Consider the following 17188-nt stretch of genomic DNA (forward strand, 5'->3'; position numbering starts at 1 on the left):
GGTTGATAACATTTTTTCTTATAATGTTGCTACTGAAATAATGCAACAAGATGAGGATCATGAACCAAAATATGTCGATGAATGTAGACAGAGAAATGATTGGCCAAAATGGAAGAATGCAATTCAAGCAGAGTTGACTTCACTTAAAAAACGTGAAGTTTTCGAATCAATAATCTGAACACCTGAAGGTGTCAAGCTAGTGGGGTACAAATGGGTTTTTCAGTGAAAACGAAATGAAAAAAGTGAAGTCGAAAGATATAAAACACGACTTGTGGCTCAGGGATTTTCGCAAAGTCCTGGCATTGACTATGTAGAAACATATTCTCATGTGGTAGATGCAATTACCTTCAAGTATTTAATGATCTTGGCAGTTCATGAAAATATTGAAATGCACCTAATGGACGTGGTCACTGCCTATTTATATGTTTAATTGGGCCACGATATTTTTATGAAAATTCCTGAAGGATTCAAAGTGCCTGAAGCATACAATGATTCTCGAGAAACTTGTTTAATAAAGCTTCAAAAATCTTTATACGGATTAAAACAGTCAGAACGAATGTGATATAATCGCCTTAGCAAATATTTGCTAAAAGAAGGATTTAAAAATGACTCAATTTGTCCTTATTCTTCATGAAAAGGTCTGGATCTTAATTTGTCATAATACTTGTATGTGTTGATGATTCGAATATCATTGGAACACCTAAAGAGCTTTCAAAGGCAGTAAAATTTCTGAAAAATGAATTTGAAATGAAAGACCTCGAAAAGAATTTTTTGTCTTGGACTACAAATTGAACAATTTAAAAATGGGATATTTGTCCATCAATCAACATATACTGAGAATATATTAAAGAGATTTTACATGGATAAAGCACATCCATTGAGTAGTCTGATGATTGTGAGATCTCTTGATATTAATAAAGATCCATATCGACCTCTTGAAAATGAAGGTGAACTTGTTGGTGCTGAAATACCATATCTTAGTGCAATTGGTGCATTAACATATCTTGCTAATAATTCTAGACCAGATATAGCGTTCTCGGTATGTTTGTTAGCAAGGTTTAGTTCTTCTCCAACACGAAGACACTGGAATGGGATTAAGCATATATTCAGATACCTCCGAGGGACTATTAATATGGAATTGTTTTACTCTAGTGAATCCAACTCACAACTGATTGGTTATGCAGATGCAGGATTTTGTCTGATCCTCATAAAGGTCGATCGCAGACATGCTATTTATTTACATGTGGTGGTACAACTATATCATGACGTTCAACAAAACAAACTATGGTTGCCACTTCTTCAAATCATGCAGAGTTAATAGTCATTCATGAAGCAAGTTGGGAATGCGTTTGGTTGAGATCAATAACTCAACACATTCAAGAAATATGTGGCCTTTCTTTGAAAAGAGATGTTCCAACAATATTGTATGAAGACAATAGTGCATGTATAGTTCAACTAAATGGGGGATACATTAAAAGAGATAGAACAAAACACATTTCACCAAAATTATTTTTCACTCGTGATCTTTAAAAGAAGGGTGATATAGATGTTCAACAAGTTTGCTCAAGTGATAATTTAGCAAATATGTTTACTAAGGTGTTGCCAACTTGCCTTTGGGAAATTGAGATACGAAATTGAAATGCGTCGTCTTCGAGATATTAAATGATGTTTTAATCAGGAGGAGTAAATATGCGTTGTACTCTTTTTTTCCTTAATCAAAATTTTTGTCCCACTGGATTTTTTCTTGATAAGGCTTTTAATGAGGCAGCAAACAATGCATATTAAGAATAACTATGTACACTCTCTTTTATTCTTCTAGCTTATATTTTATATATGGACATCCAAGGGGGAGTGTTGTAAATAATGAAATGTGGATATCATATAACTTTAGAGATTTAAGCATGACTTTAAAAGATCTTCTTCATGACTTTGAAGGATTAGAGATATACTTACTTTCTATATATACTCATCTTATATGTAGACATATATGTATTGAAAGTTTGAAAGAAAAACATTACTACTCTTTCTCTCCATTTCTTTGCTATTTAATTTTTAATACTTTATTTTATAATAGAATAAGGATTTAGGTGCATAAAATTATTTAATGTTGTTTTGATTTTCCAAGATCATAAATACTACTCTCTTTTTGTCCCATAAAATTCACCGCTGGTTTGACATATAGATTAAGAAATAGTAAATGATATGAGTAATTTTATCAAGTCACATTTATTAAATATAAGTCATTTAAATATTAAAAAACAAATAATATTTAATAGTACGAGTAACATATACATAATATAATAAATTATTTATTGATTTGATAAATTAAACAAGTATTATTAAATATCTCAAAATAATATTATGAACAAATAAAAATAAACGGAAAAAATATATTGAACAATCTCAACTAACAAATATTTCAGTAACCATCACAACTAAAAGCGACCAAAGAAAATATTCGTATCTGAAATTTAAATAATTGTCTGTCATGTATGATCTAACTCCATTAATTGTTGTGTCATACTTTTAGGTGTGACTAATAATTGATAGTACTACTTTAAGATGGACATCAATTCATATAGGCTTGAGATAAAATTTACACGTATGAAAATTACATAAAAATATATTATTACAATTAGAGGCGGAGTCAGAATTTTAGATTAGTGGGTCTAAATTTTAAAAAAGAACAACGATTTAAACATAAAGTAACAATCATCAAATTAACAAACAAATACAAGTACCTAATTTACTAAAAAATAATGAATTACTTAAACATTATATAAATATAATGACTATCACCTTTAAATACAAATTTTGAACATTTTTACTATAATCTTCAATATTGTTCTAAGTGAGGTTAAAATTATTGAATTCACCATTAATATTGCACCTAATAAAACAAATATTCTACTAGTTTCACTATCACCTTGAACCCTTATTGCCACCAAAAGTTGAAAATTTTGAAAACAAACAACAATTATTTTAATAGAATCAATATCAATATGTGGGATAATCCTAGAACTAAAGATTTAAAATCAATTTTAGAATAGATAATCATTGTAAAAGCAAACAAATAAGAAAAAAAATGAAAAGGGAGAGACAAGAGGACATACCGGAGGTCAGATATTGAATGGTAGCAATCAGATCAACAATAAACTTTTGAAAAAAAAATATTCGGTTAAACTTTTTTGAATGTCTGAGTAGAAATCAATAGTTAGATATTGTTTTAGAGTATGACAAAAATACTATTTTTTGGTTTTTTTCATTTAACGATTTTCTATTTTTTTAGATTTATATAAACCCACGTATGTTTTTAATTAATTAATCCTTATTTTTCTGTTTTTTTTTAAAAAAAAAAAATTATATAATCCGATTTTCTGTTTTTTTTTTCTAAAAAAAAAAAATTCTTATATAAACCCACATATGATTTTATCTTCAGACTAGAAACTATCCCAAAAATAATTGTGCCTACTGAGTTTTGAAGCCATGTCCGGCGGGCTGAACAATTTCATTGGGTGCGCAGACACCACTGGACCACTAAAATAATATATATATATTATTTCATATTTTAATACAAATATAGAATCTATGAAAAAGCCAGTTGGTTCGCCCTCTTCTGATACAGTAGCTCTGCCCCTGACTACAACTCACTATTTCTTATAATTATATTTAGAAATGTATCTTTTAAAAAATTGTAAACAAAGAGAATAATATTGGGCCATAATATTATTTTTCATACAATGTTTGATACTCACATTAAGTATCGGCTAATATCAATTTGCAGCACAAAAATGGCGCCCATTAAAGAGCGGAGTGCTATACGAAAATGAAAAAAAAAAAATCATACTAAGAGCTCATTCACAAGCCCTCTAGATTAAGAATGGATGAATCTTATTCATCCCACCACAATCTTCGATAGTAATTAGGAGTAGTAATTAATAAACATATTATCAACAGAGAAGACCCTCTTAGATTAAAACAAATGTCACTTATTTCTTTGAAATAATAATTATTTAATTTTTTTTATTTCGTGTGAAGTTCAAATAAAATACCTAAAGGTTTTTCCGTATTGCTCAACTTCTTTTCATTTCTCTTTCTCTCCATTTTTTACCAACTTCTACTTGGATTAGTGACAAATATCTTAAATTAAATTAAATGGCAAAAATTTAACTGTCCAAAATAAATCTCTATCTATAATTTAAATAATAAATACATTATATATTTAGTTTTAAAAATTATTCTAATCCAATCTTAGCAAAATATTATGGTCTTGTCCGTAAATATAGGGAAACAAGTTTTCTTCCTAATATATTTTCAAGCAAAATGTTTCTTTTATTTTCTTTTTAAATTAATCGTTTTATTGCATTTTGGAGGAAATAGGGAGAAAAGAGGTGAAATAAAATGGGAGAAATACTTTTCTCTAAAAATATATTTCTTTGTAACTTTCTCTTTAAGGGAAAAGGGTTCAAAACACACACAAACTTTGATCGAAATTGTTGTTACACACTCTAACTTTGTGAGGGTCCTATGACCTCCCTAAACTATTTTTTAGTGTATTATTGAGGTTATTATCAGCTTAGTTGGATGAGCAAGTGACCAACTGTCACGACTCAAACCATCGTGATTGGCACCCACACTAACCATCCGGTGGGAGAACCACTACTACAATCCAAACCAAGCAATCAATCTAAAAACTAAGGCATATAAGTCAAATACTAAGGAAAGAAAATAGAGTTTCCATAAACTCTAACAAAAGTTCAACAATACCTAACAAATGCGGAAGAATTAACCTAGAACCTGAAAGTCAATGTACCAAAACTCTACTAACGACAAGTCTAAAAACAAGGGGTACAAACCCCGAAACTAAACAACACCTTAAACAAAAGTTTGAGTCCGATAAGAGTGGACTTAAACAAGGAAGATCCATGACAGCCTAAAAGAACTGGCTCACCCTTGAATCCGGTCAAGCTCATAGTCACCTAGCTGAGGTCTATCAATAGCCACCTGAAGATGCACTGTACTCAACAAAGAAAGAGAAAGTACAGTATTAGTACACAACCATCGTGTACTGGTAGGATCACACAGCTATCCCACTAAGTGTAACATACATTAGTCAATACAACAATATAATCACATGCACATATCGAACATATACAATATCATCAACTTATACGAACAATGAACAACCCATTTTTCAATATCAATCGTCATTAGATATAAACGAACTCATCACAAGTAGATACACAACACAATTCAATGGTCCTCTCATGGAACCCAAACCCAAACAGTTAGCATGCCGGCCGGAACGTGGCAATCCGATCCCATATTTATGCGGGAACGTGGCAATCCGATCCAAGTTATTTATGCCGGAACGTGGCAGCCGATCCTATATTTATGTCGAAACATGGCAACCGATCCCAGTTAGTGTGTCGGATCGTGACACCCGCCCATTCAACAAACCACAATCACAATGTATATTCTCACAATCATACAACAAGAGGTGATTCATGACATACAATTATTCAATTATCCTCATTTACAACAAGCGTGATCAATAATGCAACATTCGCATACATACATGTATCATAATGAAGCAAGAACAAACATACATCATACAATCATAGAATCACAATCATCACCTACCTCGAATCCAAGCTTGAATGGCCCTAAGGCACTTGAATCTTTCCTTTCCGAATTCTTTCCGCTTGTTCTAGGTGTACAAACAACAATTTATATGCAAGGATCAACAATCAAAGGTCTAATTATCCGGATTATAACAAGCCCAATAACCCTAAACCAAACCCAAGATCCTAATACCCAATTTAGGATTTTTTCCACTATAAATTCTAGATCAAAACTCTCCCCCATCGATAATGACCCACTAGATTACGTTCTACGGATTGAAAAACGGATTCGAGGAGTTAAAACCTTACCTTTAGCCTCAAGAATGGTGAAAAACGGTCAAGAAGTCGCTAGGGGTCGTTTCCTTAGCTCTAAAAATTGAAAATTGTCAAATAAGGTCGTTTAGGGGTTTATTAATGACTTTAAGTCGCTTCTGGCGCGCCACGGCGGACCCATCCCGCTACAGCGGCCCCGCTCTAGCGGTTCTAATCCCGCTCTGGCGGCCTACACGGAGACATAATGTTACATGTTCATGCTAAGATCATTTTCGGGAGTTCTACTCGCCCAAATTTGATTCTGTAAAGTCGTACGAGTTCCTTAACGTCTTAGTTATCTACTCATGTGGTCCAAATCATAATTAGATCTCTCATTAATTACCATATTTCCCTACACCTTAATGACTCCGATTTCGTCCAAATTTGGACTAGGTTGGGAAATTCCAAAGTTATTACGAAAAAGTTTTTTGGCCCCAATCTTTCTTCATTGACTTTTCCCTAACGACGGAATCAGGTCGTTACACCAACACTCTCAGTTAGCGCGTAAGGGTGGAATTAAAGTAAAATTAACCCATCTTTATTTGTCATGTGGTAATCCACATCATTCCTCTCTTTTTTCATTAAATATCCTTAACTTTAGTTGTTAAGTTAATATTATTTTTTAATTAGGGAATATATACAAATGTCAATTTTTAATTGGATATTTCCTTTAATAAATTACACTTAGTTATTAATTATCATTAATATTTCTTCTTCATCAAAAATCCAGTCGCTTCACTTTGTCGATCCCGACAACGGAAAACTGTGCCGACATCGACAACGAAAAACTCAATCGCAACAATTATCAAAAATATAATCACCACCACACGAGTACCATGTACCTCCCTCAATCGTAACAACTACCTCCACACAATCGAAATTGAAAATATGCAATGAACTGGATCTACAAATTTTACCATTTTCAAATTTCGCCACCACCGAATCGTTATCACTTCGCCATCATCACAAAAGAAAACTCCATCACCACCAAAATGACAAAGACGACCACAAAGTTTTAATGTTTTTAGAAAGATAGACAATTTATATGAAAATTTATAACCGAAAAAACTCATTACTCGTTAGAAAGAAAACCCCAATGTATATATTGGTTTTTCTACTGAATGAATTTCTTATAGAATTTTTTGTTGATGTAGTTTCAAAGGAAGTTTTTAGAATGTTTTTGTTGGATTTTAATGTGAAAGTTTTCATGTAAGGGTCTAAATTGAAAGGATGGTGTAATGGTAGAAGAAGGTATAAAAAACATAAAGAAAAAATAGGAAAAAAATTGAAGAAAATAAAATTAAAATGATAAATATAGTGACAGACGTGTGTGTGCCACCTTTTGAATAAAATCTTGGTTTTGACCTTTAAAAGAGGTAATAATTCCACTTCAAAATAATACTGCGGGGTCATAGGACCCCCGGAAAGTTGGAGTGTGCAACAACAATTTCGGTCAAAGTTTGTGTGTGTTTTGAACCCTTTTACCTCTCTTTAACATTAGCTATTGTTAATGCCACAAATATTCCAAAAAATTAATTGAGGTACACACAAGCTAACCGAACATCATATTTAAAAAAAATGTATTTGATAACGGAGGGAGTAATTAAGAGCAAGAAATGGTCTCCAATATTTGGTAGAAAATTTGAAGAAATTGCTGAAAGTTCCAAAGAAATATTGCATTATTTCTCCTATTTATTTCACTTTTTTCTCTCTAATTTTTCTAAAATGCATGAAAAAGATTAATTTAAAAAGAAACTAAAAGAAACATCATGCTAAATAAAAGTTTAGGAAGAGAGCTATTTCCCCTATATTTATGGACAAGATAATGTGTTGCTAAAATTGTGGGATTATAATAACTTTTTAAAAGAGAAAATATATAATATATTTATTAATTAACTAAATTATGATTAGAGATTTACATTAAGAAATTAAATCTTAGTCATTTAATTTAACTTATGTCATATATCACAAATTCAACTAGAAACTTAGGATAATCGAAAAGAATGAGAATAAAGAGGAGCCAGATCCGAGGTAAACTACTCTATAACTTTTGACATTGCATGCGCGGTGTTCCTTATAATAAAAAAATATTAATATGGATGTGAAACAAAGTAACATATTAGCATTTGTAGATAAAAAGCTATTTGTATTTTAGCAAAAGACAACTTCGGAAAACTTATAATTCATCGAAAAATCACATTTTTTTGAGAATTCATAACTTTTCAATGTAAAAACGTGTATGTTTTTAATATAATATAAATAAATAAATATAAATATAAATAGAAAAAATACTAAATTGAGCGTTTTTAGTTGGGATTTGAGAATATTATAGTAACTTAACATTCAAGTTAGGAGACATTTTAAGTTGAAGGTAATAGTCCCTCCGTCCAACAGTAGTTGTCCACTATACTATTTTGGGATGTCCAACAATACTTGTCCACTTTATGAAATTCATGGATAATTTTACACTTATCATTAATTATAGTCATTTTCCTATCACATTTTTCAAGACATTGTATTTATTATATTCAAAGGATGATATAGTAAAACTACCCTTCTATTTATAGTTTTTTAAGAAGTGTGCAAAGTCAATAGTGGGCAAGTATTGTTGGACAGAGGAAACATAATATTCCCCTGTCCCAATTTACATGAGTTAGTTTGATTTGATACGGAGCTTAAGAAAGAAAATGAGACTTTTGAAATTTATGTTCTAAAATGAGTGATAGATATATGTGTGTGGCAAGAAATTATTTCATTAAAAGTAAAAAATGAACATTTTAAAGTTCAATTGTTATTAAATATAGAAATATGTCATTTTTTTTTTTTAGAATTGACTAAAAATTAAAAAAAATCATAAAATAGAAAGACTAATTTAACATTCAAGTCACGGATTTCATATTTTTAAGATAGATATAGATATAAATAGATGATGATATGACAATGGATGTGGCTAGCTGTTATCAATTAGGTCAAGTTGTACGTATCAGTAAATAATTATAACAAGTTGGAAACAACTTTATAACATGAAAAGAAAGAAGTGAGAGTACAATCCATCTGTATATTAAGTTGTTTGCATTTATGAAGACCTCCTGTTCCTACTGCACACGTACTTGTAGAATATGAAGACCATACATTTATTATTTCTAACAAGGATGATGAATATATGCCCGAACACAATCTCATACCTCTCTTGGAAAAATAATGTGTAAAATGCAAATGATAAAAGTAGCATTGGTAATCATACTATTCTTCTTCTTTTGTAGTAATAATAATGATCAAGTTGAAGGGCAAGTCTCTTATGGTTTCTATGATAAAGTTTGTCCACAAGTGGAAAACATTGTTAGAGATGGTGTTCAATCTATGTCTCTCACTGATCCTACTACTCCTTCTGCTCTCTTAAGACTTATGTTTCATGATTGCCAAGTTCAGGTTCATTTTTTTCATTTCTTAACACATGACTATATATATATACTATACAAAAATATTTCCAAAATTCTTTTAGTTAGTGTGAAAAAGAATGCCTAGTTAGTTTTATTTGTGCTTGTAACTTTCATTGTTTCAAAAATTTACCAAGTTTGAGACACCTTGTCTATCAAGATTACTTAATGTGATTTTTGTTGTTTTTAAAGGTTTTTATATGGATATAATTGTTGTGCAAAGTTGGGTATAGGGTTTAGATCTAGTAATTAATTAGTTCAATGTGAGCGTACGTACACTGATTATTATGTAGTAATATTTTGGAGCATTAGTTAGAGGCAAGTGCAACAAACGCTAGAAGATTTGTATGAGAATAATCATAGACATTAAAATCAAAATACTGTAATAAATTAAGGAGAATGTGGCAATCAAAAGTGGGTTCTACTATCTTATCATTATTTATTTTTAATTTACTTTTAAAAAAAATAAATCTTTTAACGTGTTTTCATAAATAATATTAAGACAGATCGTGATAAATTTCTACCTATTAGAGGAGATCTCTTATGTGATAAAGATGGAAATTTTAATTAAAAAAATATGTTTTGGTTCAGGTTATTCAGGTTCATTTTTTCATTTCTTAACACACGGTATATATACTACTAAAAAAAAATTCCAAAATTGTTTTAGTTGTCTACTGCCTAGTATTGGATTGGCTTAAACAAAATACTTCCTCCGTTTCACAAAAGATGACCTGGTTTGACTTGACACGGAGTTTAAGAAAATAAAGAAGACTTTTGAATCTTGTGATCCTAAATTAAAGTTATGTCAAATGTACAAAATTGTCCTTTAATCTTGTGACCTTAAACATGTCACATGGAAAACTGAAATTAAAATGTTACAAAAAAAAGAAAGAGATCATTCTTTTTTAAACAGCCTAAAAAGGAAAAGAGGTCATTCTTTTTGAAACGGAGGAGTACTACTTTTAAACAGTAACTCTTTAAAGTGTTGAAACTTATTTTAAAAATAAGTAATTATGCGTTTGGATAAAAGTGTTGCAGTTGAAAAAAAGTTGTTGATATGTTTGGCAAATAAGTGTTGTAAACACTTTTTTTTTATCAAATTGTCTAAAATACCCTTAAAACTGTTAACATAATAAAAAATTGATTAATCTAAGGTTTTTAATTCTAAAAAAAATTAAAATAAAATTAATTTATATTTTAATTCAATTTCAATAACTTAATATTTAAGTTAATTTTAAATGTGCAACTTATTTTAAATTTAAAAAATATATAATTTGAATATATCACATGAAAGAATTTGGGAATTGTTTAAAAGAATTAAGGGTAAAAAAGTAATATACTTGATCAAATAAGAATGACTTTTAAGTTAAAAATAAATAAATAGAGGTCACTCTACTTTTAACTTTTGACTTATTTTAAGTCGTTCTTATAATTGTCAAACACTCTCCCAAGTCAAAAATTGATTTTTAAGTCAGTTTGACCAACTTAAAAGTCCATCCAAACGGGCACTTAGTTTTGTTTGTGCTTGTAACTTTTATTTTTCTAAAATTTATTTACAAAGTCTGGAGACACCTTGTCTATCAAGATCACTTAATATGATTTTTGTTGTTTTTAATGATCAACTATTTATTTAAAGCATGATAAAGTGGTACAATATTTAATCAGGAGGTTTTTATATCGATATCGTTGTGCAAAGTTGCATATAGAGTTTAGATCTAGCAAATTAGTACAATGTCAGCTAGCGTACATAGTTTATTATTGGGAAGCTTACAAAAATGATTATAATATGGGCTTAATTAGAGATCTATAGCTATAGTTTGCTTAATTACGAATAATAACTACATGTTAAGAGTGAGAGAGAGGCGGTGAGATCTAGGAGAAGGAGGAGAGAGATTGAATATATGTTGTATTCGTTGTATGATCAGGTTGTATCATGAATACAATTGATACAACTAATTTGTATCAAAACGAATACAATTATATTCATTTTAGGTGGAGAGAGACGAGCAAGATCGAGAGAGGGAGGAGAGAGGATGAATACATGTACTTGTATTTGTTGTATCAGGAATACAAATACAATTGATACAAATACAAATATAATTATCTAAATACAATTGCTTTGTATCATGTATCGAATATAATTGTATCAATTCTATTAACAAACACAATTTGTGTCAACAAATATAATTGGCAGAATACAAATTGTCATAATACAATTGATACAAAATACGAATACAGTTGATACATAATATAAAATATTGTTGATAACATGGAATACAAATACATTTGATACATAATACAAAATACAATTGAATGTTTTTTGGGCTGCAACTATTTGGGTGAGAAAGGAGAGAGGCAAGAGATAGGTAGAGAGGAGAGACAAATTTTCTATAAAATCTTACATGTAGCTACACATTGCAATATTTTAAACTATAGTGGTTTATCGTAAATACATATGAGATGTTTGCTTTGTTGTGTAAACAAATTGTGGCAGGGGTGCGATGGTTCGATTCTGGTGGATTTGGAGAGCAATTCATATTACAAATCAGAGATGAGATCAAGCAGAAACTTGGGAATCAGAAAGAGAGAAGTAGTGAATTTGCTTAAATCTGTTGTAGAAGCCCAATGCCCGCAACAAGTATCGTGTGCTGACATTCTCATTTTGGCTGCCCGTGAAGCTATTTCTGTTTCTGGTGGTCCAAGAATTGATGTTCCTTTGGGCCGCAGAGATTCTTCCAATCCACCAAATTCATCGTTAGCAGATTCCTCACTTCCTCCCTCAAACTTGGGAGTCAATGACATGCTTCAACTTTTTGCCCAAAAAGGACTCTCACTTGAAGAATCTGTTGCCATCAATGGTACGTACCTACCTATATATGATATTTCATCTTTAGGTTTTGTCATTGGAACTTGTTAAAACATTTAAATTATAGGTCCAAAACTAAGTATATTAAAAAAGTTATTACACTATTCCTCATGATCTCGAGTGGAAAACATGAATTCACATAAATCTGGTGACCCCTTCGTGAATACGCCCCTATATATGATATTTCATCTAATGGTCCATACTAGAGTCTAGGGGATATCTTTGAAATTTTGATTTGACATCATCGTTTGCGTTAGTTTTTGAAATATGAACAAATATTTTATTTTAGATTATTATTTGAAAAGTAGGATTTGAAATTCAAGATTTTGATTTCAATTTATTAAAATATAAAACTTGACTCATAAGTTTCTATATTGGACACAAGACTCATTATTTTAAGTTTGGTAAAAAAAGAACTCATGTTTGATGTGAATAGATTATCTGTACCACGTGGAATAAATATATTAAAGAATAATTAGTCAATAGTATAGTTGATTTTTTGGACCAGTGGATTCTTGTAAATTATATATTATATGAAGTTTTTTATAACATGTAATTGAAAGGGGACATGAATATATATGATTTATTGATGCATCATCTTATATAGGATATTTTGATATCTTGTTCATGAACTATAGTCTGCTTATTTTGGTAAGTTGCTATGAAAGTTGGAGAAAATTTGATTTTCACGAATTGTTTGGTTTTCATGTTTATGAGAAAAAACTTAACTTAAAATATCTAAGTTATATGTCCAAAGAAAAAAATCAATTTGATTTCAAATAATGTCAAAAGGACCTAAATGAGTCCATTCACATAAGTTTAATAGTATGAGCGTAGGTCTTGGCTTCAACTTATCATGCTTACAAATGTTGGTGCAGGGGCACACACACTAGGAATAACACACTGCTTAAGCATCGAAAGCAGGCTCTATGATGAATCAAAGAATGATGAACCCAATGAACATGAGTTTGAGTTGTACTTGAAATTGAGTTGTCCAAAAGGCTCTTTAACCTCAAACGTTAGCTTTGTGCTAAATGAACCTACAACACTCACCTTTGACAATCACTACTTCATCAATGCCATCAATGGCCGTGGAGTTCTCAGGATCGACGCTGAAATCCCTTTTCATCCTCTTACGGCTCCCTATGTACAGCGTTTTGCAGCTGATCAAGATGCATTTTTTAAGGCTTTCTCCTCTGCTTTTGTAAAGCTTTCTACTTATGGGGTTCGCACTGGTTCTCAAGGCATGATTAGAAGACATTGTAATGCGTTGAGTTGATTACATGCATGGTGTGGCGTTACGTTGTTTCTATATATATGTTGCTCAGATCCTCAAAAAATATGTTATACTGTATTTTTGGAAGATTTAGGCAACATATATATTGCCAGTAAAACTTTTAGGGTTATGTATTTCATAAGGAGAATTTGTTAGTAGCTATAGCCACATAATGCGGCATATCTACTGTTTCTATATATGTTGCTCGGGTCTTCTAAATATGCATTATTTTTGGATATCGTAGGACTCACTCTCCTCGATTTTTAAATTGGACACTGGAAGGACTCAAGCTCATCTATACCAAAATTAGACATCGGAGGACTCAAGCTATGCCTGAATTACAAGTATTAAATAATTGAGTGCAAAGAAAGAGTATAATCACAACAAAAGAGATACCATTAAAGGGTATTGTCGTAGAATGATAAAAGTTAAGAAATGGGTTTGAGAACCAGAAGTAAACGCAGGATTTGAAGACTTCGGTTGCACAAATATTATCTTAATTTAGACATTAGTGAAACTTTCAATTACAATTAACGGATAATGTAGTAGTATTCAATTGGTTACTAATGACTCAATGTGATGAAAAATAGCTACCTTTCACTGCTTGTAACAGGACATGAAATGCTTTAATATCAAGTTTGTCACGCTCAAAATTTAGAGAGGCGTAACCTCACGAGCCTAGTAAGGCCGAGCGTGCTGACGCCAAATGTACATCTCCTGAACCTGCTGAGTGTTTGGATTATTCTTTGGTAAGAAATGGAAGGATTTCCGTAGTGGGCCTTTTACTGAGCAAACGCGGGCGATTGCATTGAATTGAAGTTCCAATTGGTTTCGAATGTGAAGGTTGGCAGTTGAATTATTTATTTTCTTTCAACCAACTTCTATTTAAATGTGAAAGCCAGTAAACTACGGACTATAATTAAATATTCTGTTTCTGTTTGTGGGTATGCATTATTCTTCAAGATTGGCTCCACCAATTCATAACTTTCTCTGATTTGGTAGTGCTGATTCTGCAGCTATCCGTTTAATGCGCAAAAATTCTCATTAAAGGGATACAGAAATCTGGGAAGCAAGGAGAAAAAGAAGGTTTGAAAACAAAAATAAAATGTGAATATTTAAAGATACAGAGAAAAAGGTTAAAAATACTCCTCAACTTTCATTTAATAATTAGGTTACTCTTCGTTATACTATGTCATTATTTATGCCCTTGCCATTACGGAATTTGTTATCCGGACTCCTACTTGGACGGAATCACCATATCAACCAAAATTAATCCAAATTTCTTTTAAACGACTCATTCCCATTTGAAACCCATACCCGATCCTCTATCTTAACCCAATTAAAAACAAATCCATTTTCAATACCCATTTAACCCTATTTGCTGATGAAGTCTTCTTCTTCTTCTTCTTCTTTGATCTCAAAGAAACAGCGGAAACCATCTTGACAAATACCCCTCCATTCTCAATTCTTTTACTTCTAATTTGTTATTCTTCTTAATATTCACTCTGTTCTGCATAACTTGATTTTTTTCTCTGTTATTATCTATTAAGCATTCTTCTTGATATTCAAAGGATTTTGGCTGCTCAACAAAATCCAGCTCAAAACAAGATGAAGGCATGTTCTTGACCATTTTCATGAGCTCCCATTAGCCTCTAGCTATAGCTTGAGCTCTAGAACTCGAGAAAGAGATGGACAATTAATCAGATGGACTGGACTTCTTGGTGGACTATTTCTCCATAAGAGTGGTGAGGAAGCACCAGACTTATCATCATCTTCATGATCTTCCATTTTTTAAGCTCTAAATTGAACATTATTCCCATGTTTTTGTTATACTTGAAAATCAAAATTGTGAGGTTCCTAACTGTCATTTAAGTTTGTGACAGAAACAAGAATATGGCTATGGATTTTGGGTGTTTCGTTTTCTTGGATCAAGTAGGGTTTTAATGGACTAAATAAGAGAAAAAGCATTATTAAGTAAAAAATATGGGGACTATAATTTGTATAAATGAAAAACTTATAGCTATATAGTAAAGAATTACGATTAAATTTTTATTTTCAATTCTAGATGGGTTGTATACAAAGTTGTCAAAGTAGAGTTTTAAATTTTCTTTTGATGTTATAAGTCTCTTGCTCCATTGATATTGACTTAGACTTTGTCATTAACATCTTATTTGTTTGCACTTAAATGAAGGTGTTAATCTTTATCATTCAAATGTTAGCCATTAACTCTATCTGTGTTCAAGGTCAGATTGTTAATCATCCAAATTTTAATTATTAAGTGTGTTTGTTTTACAACCACTTAATAAGTCTGAATAGATTTGAATGATTAAGATATATAACCAAGTCTTAATATCATTAAAATGTCTATTTAAGAATTTCTACAAAGATGACAGTTCACGACTACTCTATCTACTTTCACCCACAACCACGATTTCAGCCATAATTATCACCCATCGTTAATCGCCACTACTGACCATCCAAAACCATCATCTCAACCTTATGGTTTCCACAGTGTGCATTACACAAGTGATACTAATAGGTAGTAAACATGCATGCATACATACAAACCATCATCTATATATCAATGGCCCAATACTATGCCCCATTATGAGTACACATTACCCCCCCCCCCCTCCCCCACCCTTCCTAATTATCATAAGTTTCAGAAATAATCATAACCCATCAATTTCATAATATACTTGACCTTACAATCTGTTACGATCCAAAATGCACCCTAGACGTGACATGGCGTATAAGACCCCGAGAGGTCCTACACAAGCCACTTGATATATATACAACATAACATAATAGAAAATACGAGAAAGTTTAAGCAATAAGTCTCATATCATAAAAGAGTTTGACATAAGAGTGGAAGTCTAATCATAGTCTTGACAAGCTAAAAAACATCTTGAAAATCCTTTTTAGGAAGAATCATAAATCATGAACATCGTCAATGCATCTTAAAACATAATAAAAGTTGCATAAAACCTTTGAGAGAAACTTAGTTTGTTTTGTGGGATATTAGCTTTAACCGGCAATAGAACATGCGAGCTATGACATGGAATTCGATGTAACTTCTACACCGAGAAGGGAGAGTCTACTAGCCAAGGTAGAACTCCGTATCATTCATTAATGTGCTATTTGTGGATTCACTAGCTAGCTAGGTCATTTAAGACAATCTTACAGGGGCACGTAGTTTGGAACTAGAGGTTGCTACTAGAGACTACCATATTTGAGCCTCCACCTCAAGTTCTCTCGGTGCTAAGTTAAATCCCAACGGAATAGATTAAGTCAATTATCAAAATATAAAATTAAGATAGGCAATAATCAAGATACCAATTCAAATCATGAAGTCATCATAGAGTTGCTCCTTTAATCATGAATCATGCATGTGTGATATAACCTTTCACAAAATCATGATTCCTTAATATGTGAGAAAACCTTTCACAATTTCTTTGATGCTTATCTTAAAAGCATCCTTAGATCATAAACATAGTTTACATCATAAATTATACATTACTATTAGATCATAAACCTATGGTCCTTAGGACTTTCTACGGCCCGTACTGCTCAACAGTAGATCCAACTTTAGAAATCTAAAATTCATTCAACTTCCCACGAAACCAATCTACGATCCTTCGTTCATTCTACGGTCCGTAGACTTCTTCTGTAG

General features: G+C 31.4%; 1 protein-coding gene and 1 pseudogene across 1 annotated transcript; one reads left to right on the forward strand and one right to left on the reverse strand.

Annotated features, from left to right (window-relative positions):
* Positions 1-859: 859 nt before the first annotated feature.
* LOC125829101 (peroxidase 29) lies at positions 860-13518 on the forward strand. Its single transcript, XM_049508369.1, has 4 exons — positions 860-1056; positions 9200-9365; positions 11868-12231; positions 13118-13518. Exons 1-4 carry the CDS (start codon positions 860-862, stop codon positions 13516-13518), a joined length of 1128 nt encoding a protein of 375 aa, XP_049364326.1.
* A 1322-nt stretch (positions 13519-14840) lies between these two features.
* On the reverse strand, positions 14841-15483 carry LOC125829102 (uncharacterized; annotated as a pseudogene).
* Between the last annotated feature and the right edge of the window lie 1705 nt (positions 15484-17188).

Source organism: Solanum verrucosum, unplaced genomic scaffold, assembly GCF_900185275.1.
Source record: "Solanum verrucosum unplaced genomic scaffold, falcon-dt-bn FXZP01000007.1, whole genome shotgun sequence".
In the NCBI taxonomy this organism is placed as follows: Eukaryota; Viridiplantae; Streptophyta; class Magnoliopsida; order Solanales; family Solanaceae; genus Solanum; species Solanum verrucosum.

Coding starts and splice junctions, on each gene's coding strand:
- LOC125829101 (XM_049508369.1), top strand. CDS start 860: ATGGATAAAGCACATCCATTGAGTAGTCTGATGATTGTGAGATCTCTT. Junction 9,366..11,867: donor TTCATGATTGCCAAGTTCAG/GTTCATTTTTTT, acceptor AAATTGTGGCAG/GGGTGCGATGGTTCGATTCT. Junction 12,232..13,117: donor AGAATCTGTTGCCATCAATG/GTACGTACCTAC, acceptor ATGTTGGTGCAG/GGGCACACACACTAGGAATA.